The 7,786-nt window shown below is 61.3% G+C and overlaps 1 protein-coding gene across 6 annotated transcripts; it reads left to right on the top strand.

Annotated features, from left to right (window-relative positions):
• The first annotated feature begins 15 nt into the window (after positions 1 to 15).
• Positions 16 to 7,508, top strand: PARP6 (poly(ADP-ribose) polymerase family member 6). 6 transcript variants are annotated; one of them, XM_053988906.1, is made up of 22 exons: positions 16 to 101; positions 871 to 948; positions 1,070 to 1,164; positions 2,147 to 2,207; positions 2,343 to 2,433; positions 2,524 to 2,590; positions 2,806 to 2,955; positions 3,185 to 3,338; positions 3,927 to 3,980; positions 4,329 to 4,424; positions 4,510 to 4,602; positions 4,677 to 4,802; positions 4,900 to 4,965; positions 5,117 to 5,184; positions 5,404 to 5,452; positions 5,876 to 5,985; positions 6,077 to 6,149; positions 6,321 to 6,390; positions 6,760 to 6,839; positions 6,937 to 7,000; positions 7,151 to 7,235; positions 7,312 to 7,508. In XM_053988906.1, exons 1-22 carry the CDS (start codon positions 99 to 101, stop codon positions 7,412 to 7,414), a joined length of 1,836 nt encoding a protein of 611 aa, XP_053844881.1. In that variant the 5' UTR covers positions 16 to 98; the 3' UTR covers positions 7,415 to 7,508. The 6 variants fall into 6 exon arrangements, with proteins under 6 accessions (XP_053844881.1, XP_053844880.1, XP_053844878.1 ...); XM_053988905.1 differs by having other exon boundaries at positions 5,873 to 5,985; XM_053988903.1 differs by having other exon boundaries at positions 3,185 to 3,365.
• The last annotated feature ends 278 nt before the right edge of the window (positions 7,509 to 7,786 follow it).

The raw sequence follows: 7,786 nt of genomic DNA, 5'->3' as shown, positions 1-7,786 counted from the left end.
GGCGGCGCCGCTGGGTGACGCGGTGAGGCGGCTCTGACGTCAGGCCCGGCCCCCCGGCAGCATGGCGGCCGTGCCCGCGCCGGCCGGCCCGCGCTGACATGGTGAGGGGCCAGGACGTGGGGGGGGGGGGGGACACGGGGACACGGCCGCGGCCGCGGCCGCGGGGGGAGCGCGCCCGCCAAGGTGGCGGGACGGGCCCGCGGGGGCTCGGGGCGAGGGAGGGGCGGCGGCCCTCGGTGTTCCCCCGTGTCCCGGGGTCCCCCGGCTCGGGGCGGGGATGGGGCTGGAGCAGGAGGAGGGACCACCGCGTCGCGATCGGCCGGGCATCCCCCGGCAGCTCCATGCGCAGTCCCTGTCCTGGTTCTCCATCCTGGTCCTCCATCCCGCTGTTCCTATCGTGGTCCTCCATCCTGCTGGTCCTGCTTCCCAATCCTGCTGTCCCACACTGGTCCTCCGTCTCTCCGTTCCCATCTTGCTCCCCCATCCTGTTCTCATCCTGTTCCCCCATTCCACTGTCCCCATCCTGCTGTCTCCATCTTGCTCCCCTCCATCCTCTCTCTCCCAACCTGCTCCTCCATCCCACTGCCCCCCAAATTATTCCTCCCATCCTACTCCCCCCATCCCACTGCCCACATCCCCATCCTGCTGCCCCTAAAACACTTCCCCCAACCCCTATCATTCTCCCTATCTTACTGGTCCCCCCAAACTGCTTCCCCGAATCGTTCTCTCAATCCACTGCACTCAGCCCTCTCCCCAGAACCAGCTCCCCCACTTTGCTCCCCCCTAATTCCCTCCCTGTTAATGTGCTCCCCCAATCCACTTCCCAACCCTCTCCCCCATCCCTGCTGCCTCCCAACCCTCCGTCCCCAGGACCTCAAGGGCCAGTACTGGACGGACGATGACTCCGACGGGGACAATGAGTCCGAGGAGTTCCTCTATGGCGTGCAGGTAGGTGCTGGGTCCCCCTGGTGCCACGGGAGGCTCAGGAAGCCCCAGCCTGAGCCTGATGCCAGGCCTGGGGCTGCCGGAGGCTGCGGGAGGCTCTGGGTGTGACGGTGCTGTGCCGCAGGGGACCTGCGCCGCTGACCTGTACCGGCACCCGCAGCTGGACGCCGACATCGAGGCGGTGAAGGAGATCTACAGCGAGAATGCCGTGGCCGTCAGGTGGGTGCACCTGCTGCCCCTGCACCGGGCAGTGCCAGGCCCAGGTGCTTGCCTGGGCCGTGCCAGGATAGCTGCGCTATCCCCAGGCATCCAGCTGTGCTGTCCCTGGGTACCCAGCTGTGCCATGCCCAGGTGTCCTGCCATGCCATCTCCGGGACACTTGGCCATGGTATTACCAGAATATCTGCCCGCAGCATCCCCAGGCATCTGGTTGTGCCATCGCTGGGGCACCTGATCATGGCATCCCCAGGGCACCTGGCTAAGCCATCCCTCAGACATAACCTCCCCAGGACACTGGCCACAGTATCCCCTGAGCACTTGGCTGTGCTATCCTTGGGCACCCAGACACGGCATTTGTGGAGCATCCAGCTGTGGCAGCCCCAGGCACTCATCTGTGCCATCTTCAGACACCCAGCTGTGCCATCCCTGGGCACCCAGCTATGCTGTGTCCAGGGCACTCAGCTATGGCATCACTGGGTCACCTGGCCATGGCGTTACCAGACACCCAGCAGTACCATCCCTGGGTTACCTGGCTGTGCCATCCTCAGGCATCCAGCAGTGCCATCCCCAGCACACCTGGACATGCCATTCCCAGGCACTTGACCATGCCATTTGGAGCACCTGGTAGTGACAGCCCTGCCTAAACAGCTGTGCCATCCTTGGGGCACCTGCCTATGGCATTACCAAGGCACCTGGCTGTGGCATGTCTGGGCATCCAGCTGTGCCATTGCCAAGGCACGCAACCATGGCACCCCTAGGACACCTGGCCGTGCCATCCCCTGAGCACCTGGCTGTGCTCACACATTCCCAGGTTCACATCTGCATTCTGGGCACTCTCCCTGTGCATACACTTGATGTGTGTGGAGCCACACGTGCCAGTGTCACTGTCCCGTGATCCTGCCCACCCTGGCACGGTGGGCACTGGGCCACTGTTCCAGCACCGTGCCACCCCCCCATGCCACAGCAACGCGTGTCTTTGCAGGGAGTATGGGACCATCGATGACGTGGATATCGACCTCCATGTGAACATCAGCTTCCTCGATGTGAGTCCCTGGGGTGCCCCCAGCAGTGCTGGGGAGGGCATGGGGAGGGTGGGCACATGCGCCCGGGGGTCTCCAAATCGCCCTGCCTGGGTGGAGCTCCCGTGGCTGTGCCAAAGTGCGTCTCTGCCTTGGCAGGAGGAGGTGGCGACGGCGTGGAAGGTGCTGCGGACGGAGCCCATCGTCCTCCGCCTGCGCTTCTCCCTCTCCCAGTACCTCGATGGCCCCGGTGAGTGGGGATGGACGGGATGTGGTGTCCCTGTGCCCTCAGGACAGGCACAGTGGTGCACCGATGGCTCGCCCTCCTCTCTCCCCACAGAACCGTCCATTGAGGTTTTCCAGCCATCCAACAAGGAGGGCTTTGGGCTGGGTCTGCAGCTGAAGAAGTAAGAGCTGAAACGTGGTGGGCATATTGAGGGTAGTGGGTGGAGTGGCTCACAGAGTCACTGTTCTGCCCCAAAACTGGTCACGTGCCGCATGTCCCCTTGCCACCACCTTTTATCCACCACACAATCCTGAGATGGGCTTACCACCAACTGTGTGGGCTGGGGTTTCAATGGACTACCAAGCACCCATGGGCGCTGTCCCCCCTGTTTGCCAGAATCCTGGGCATGTTCACATCCCAGCAATGGAAACATCTCAGCAACGATTTCCTGAAGACCCAGCAGGAGAAGCGGCACAGTTGGTTCAAGACAAGCGGCACCATCAAGAAGTTCCGTGCTGGTCTCAGCATCTTCTCACCCATCCCCAAGTAAGGTCCCGATGCTGTCCCCACAGGGGACCAGCCCTCCGTCCCCTCATCCTGGGTGAGGCCTGACACTGTGCCTCAGTTTCCCCACTTGGATACTGCTGCCCCCTACCAGATCCCAAGCTGGCAGAGGTTGCTCCCAACAAGTAGCCGATGGGTGGATCTGGCACTGGGTGAAGGAGGAGCAGGGAACGGTGACAAACAGGTGCTCAGGGGGATTCTGTGCCTGCAGGTCTCCCAGCTTCCCTGTTATCCAAGATTCAGTGCTGAAGGGCAAACTGGGCATCCCTGAGCCTCGCGTGAACCGCCTGATGAACCGCTCCGTCTCCTGCATGGTGAAGAATCCCAAGGTGGAAGTTTTCGGCTACCCACCCGCCAGCACCCAGGCAGGTGTTGCCCCCTTCAACATCCTGGTGGGTGCCACCCCGCCTTGGGGTTTGCTTTTCTCTTCTTTCCCCTTCCCAGGGGCTCCTCTAGGGTCAGATTGGTTGTTGCTCCCCCCATGGGATGGGGGGAGCCCCTGCAGGGTTTCTTGTCCCCAATCTTGGGTGATCTTGGGGAGTTGGGGCCTGGCTGTGGGGTCCAGTGGGATTTTACCCCAGCCCTGGTGCTGCATCCCTGCTGTGCCAGGGAATGTTGACATGTTGGGGGTCCTGCTGTGCCAGGGGGTGTTCAGATGTCGGGGGTCCAACTGTGCCAGGAAGGGTTTGGCGTGTAGGGGGTCCCACTATGCCAGAGAGTGTTGGCGTGTCAAGGATCCCACTGTGTTGGGGGTGTTAGGATGTTGGGGGTCCTGCTGTGTTGGGAGGGGATTGGCATGTTGGAAGGTCTCACTGTGCTGGGGCACAGTGGAATGTCAGGGGTCCTGCTGTGCCAGGTTTTGATGTGTTGGGGGTCCTGTTGTGCCAGGGGGAGCTGGGGCTGTGTTTGGGAAAGGGGATGATGCAGCTGGCTCTGCTCTGGCTCCGTCACAGGTCGGTGGTCACTGCAAGAACATCCCCACCCTGGAGTACGGCTTCCTCGTGCAGGTGAGAGTCCTGCATCCTGCTCATCCTCAGCCTGCTGCCCAGAGCATCCTCCCCCACTGTCTCACTCGCCACTTATCCACATCCTGCCATCTGGAGCATTCTCCCCACTACCCCATGTCCTGCTCATCCTTATCCTGATGTCCTTCTCGCTGTTCCACATCCCACTCAGCCCCATCCCATTGCCCAGAACATCTTTCCCAGTGCCCGACATCCCACTTAGCCACACTCCACTACCCATATCATCCTCCCCACTGACCAGAGTCCCACTCATCCCCATCCCACTGCCGGGAGCATCCCCCAAGCTCCATGTCTGCGGCAGGGCCTGACTCCCTCTGTCCTTCCCCTCAGATCATGAAGTACGCGGAGCAGCGGATCCCGACGCTCAATGAGTACTGTGTGGTGTGTGATGAGCAGCACGTCTTCCAGAACGGCTCCATGCTGAAGGTGGGGTGGCAGGGCCAGGTCAGGTGCGGGCTGTGCCCCTGTGTCACCATCCCTGACACTCACCACTCTCCTGTCCCCTCCACAGCCAGCCGTGTGCACCCGGGAGCTCTGCGTCTTCTCCTTCTACACCCTGGGTGTCATGTCCGGTGCGGCTGAGGAGGTGGCCACGGGTGCCGAGGTAGGGCTGGGTGCAGTGGTGACCCCCTCCAGCCCCATGGAGGGTTGTCTCTTCAGTCCCTGCTCTGCCCCAAGGTGGTGGACCTGCTGGTGGCCATGTGCCGCGCTGCCCTCGAGTCCCCTCGCAAGAGCATCATCTTTGAGCCTTACCCCTCCGTGGTGGATCCCAATGACCCCAAAACTCTGGCCTTCAACCCCAAGGTAAGCGCCGGGGGGGACAATGCTCCCCCGCACCAGGGGGTGACAGGGAGCCCCAAAGATCCCTCTGATGGCCACTCCTCTTCTGCCCCATGTGCAGAAGAAGAACTACGAGCGGCTGCAGAAGGCCCTGGACAGTGTGATGTCCATCCGGGAGATGACTCAGGTACGTGGCATGGCCCCACAGCCCCATGGCCCCATGTGACCTCCCTGGTGTGGGATCCAAGCCGAGTGTGGCATTTTGGTGCTGATCTCCATCTGCCCATGGCTCGGTGGGTGCTGGGGGACCCACCTGCACCCCATCTTGCCTCTGCCAGGGGTCCTACCTGGAGATCAAGAAGCAGATGGACAAGTTGGACCCCCTGGCACATCCCCTCCTGCAGTGGTAAGGCTGAGGGTGCTGCAGCCCTCTCCTGCTGCCCCTTGTCTTTCCCACTGCCCCACATTCCCCAGGACACGGGATGGAGTGGGGGGCAGACAGGTATCTGTGGCACAGCCCTCTCATCTCCTTTCTCCTGGGGGGGGTCACGGGCTTTTAACAATCTCAGGGCGGGTTGGCACCACCTTTTCTGACCCTCCTCCTCTTCCTCCTCCTCTTCCCAAGGATAATCTCCAGCAACAGATCCCACATTGTCAAGCTGCCTCTCAGCAGGGTAAGGGGCCAGGCCAGGCTCCAGGTGGGGTGTGGGATGGAGGGTATGGAATATGGGAGATGGAGTGGAGGGATACAGGAGATGGGATGCAGGATGTAGGCTATGGGCTGCAGGATGCAGGATGAGGCATGTAAGGATATAGGATGGGCGATGGAAGGGTCTGGGATGTGGGATGGATCCCTCTGGGTGGGGTTCTAGCCTGGGAGATATGGGAGTCAGGACACAGGATATAGGAAGGGGGGTGTTTGACACAGGCTGTGGGATGGGGGCAAGACAGGGAAGCGAAGGGCCCTTCTGGCAAACTTGGAGTCCCCAAAGGCAGGCTGGGCTGGATCCAGGGCCCGGCAGCCATGCTTGATCTCTGTCTGTCTGTCCTCTCTCCTGCCGGCACTGCCGTTGCTCTTCCCGTTCCCCTGGTAGCAGCTGAAGTTCATGCACACCTCCCACCAGTTCCTCCTGCTCAGCAGCCCCCCGGCCAAGGAAGCCCGGTTCCGCACAGCCAAGAAACTCTACGGCAGCACCTTCGCTTTCCAGTGAGTTGCCAAAGTGGGGGGATAGTGGTGCACCAGGTGGGTGCCGTGGGGCTGATGGACAAGGGGCTGATGTAGGACTGGCTCTTTCCAGTGGCTCTCACATTGAGAACTGGCATTCCATCCTCCGCAATGGGCTGGTCAACGCCTCCTACACCAAACTGCAGGTACCAGTCTGCTCCCTGCACCCAGCACACCCCAGGGCAGCAGGCGGGCAGGGGATGGGCAGGAAGGCAGGGAGGGAGCAGACATTGGGAAGTGCCAGGCTTCCTCCACTACCACCATACCCAAACTGTTGGGGTGATCCCACCACGCTCACCCTGGTATTTTCCTGCAAGCTGCATGGAGCAGCCTATGGCAAGGGCATCTATCTGAGCCCCATCTCCAGTATTTCCTTTGGATACTCAGGTAAGAGGCTGTCTGCACTGCTCGGTCCTGCCTGTGCTGCCCGCTCCTGCCTGTGCTCCCATTCCCACTCCCTGCTTGGGCCTGGGGAGGTTCAGCATCGTGCTGGCTGGAGAAGCTGTGCGGGAGTGGCGGCATCCCATATCCATCCCATCACACCAGCCTCTTCCCAGCCAGACTGGAGCTTTCCCACATCCAAAGAATCAAACCCCCAACATTTTCTAGGCTTCAGAAGCTACTGCACACACTTTTGGGGGGTTCCCAGGGCTCAGAAGCACTGAGGGTGGCAATCCCTGTCTGTGGCATGTGTCCCCACATCACCCCATGGTGTTTTCTGAGAGACTGATAGCCCTCGCCTTGCTTCTTCCACAGGAATGGGGAAAGGGCAGCACCGGATGCCGTCAAAGGATGAGCTGGTGCAGCGGTACAACCGGATGAACACAATCCCCCAGGTGATGGGCCAGGGGACACCGAGGCAGGATGGGAGTGGGGACATGGCACCCATATGTGTTTGGGACAGGGTGGTAACACCAGCTGCTCTTCCCACAGACCCGCTCTATCCAGTCCCGCTTCCTCCAGAGCCGCAACCTGAACTGCATCGCGCTTTGTGAAGGTGTGGAGATGTGGGGGGATAATGGGGGGGGACAGGCAGCACCCTTGGGGTCACCAGGTGGGTGGAGGGATGGAGGATCCCCACTATGGGCTGTGCCCAGACAGGCCCTGTGTCCCCCATCCCACCTCCAACAGCCCCTTGCCCCAGCAGTGATCACCTCCAAGGACCTGCAGAAACATGGCAACATCTGGGTCTGCCCTGTCTCGGACCATGTCTGCACACGCTTCTTCTTTGTGTGAGTCTGGCGTGCCCACCCTGCTGCACCTGCGGGACCCCCACAGAACCCCCTTCACCCCCTTCTCCTCTTCCAGGTACGAAGATGGCCAAGTGGGAGATGCCAATATCAATACTCAGGACCCCAAAATCCAGAAGGAGATCATGCGTGTGATCGGGACTCAGGTGTACACAAACTGAGTGGTGGCGGTGGGACCCTGGGACCCCCCAGGCACCGAGTGAGCCCCCGGGCAAGGCTGGGCAGGGGCCGAGCAGGTTTTGAGCCCCCCGGGCAGGGCAGAGCCAGGACAACATCGGCGGCTCCACCTGTACATAGGCGTTGGGCACCCTGTGAGCACCAGGCAGGTTCAGCGGTCCCTTATCCCCTCCCTGTCCCCTTCCCACTGTCCCCAACTCTGTGGCAGCCTGGAGAAGGAGCCGTGGGTCCAGCGTGGCTGGGGACGGCCCCTCCTGGCGTTGGCAGCGATGGCGTTTTTATCAATTATGAGAAACTGAAGCAAAAAAAAAAAAACAACCAACCAAAACAAACCCAAAAACATAGGAAAAAAAAAA

This window comes from Vidua macroura, chromosome 12 (genome assembly GCF_024509145.1).
Source record: "Vidua macroura isolate BioBank_ID:100142 chromosome 12, ASM2450914v1, whole genome shotgun sequence".
Lineage (NCBI taxonomy): Eukaryota > Metazoa > Chordata > Aves > Passeriformes > Viduidae > Vidua > Vidua macroura.
The sequence above is the reverse complement of the archived record's forward strand: the minus strand, read 5'-3'. Positions and strand labels throughout refer to the sequence as shown.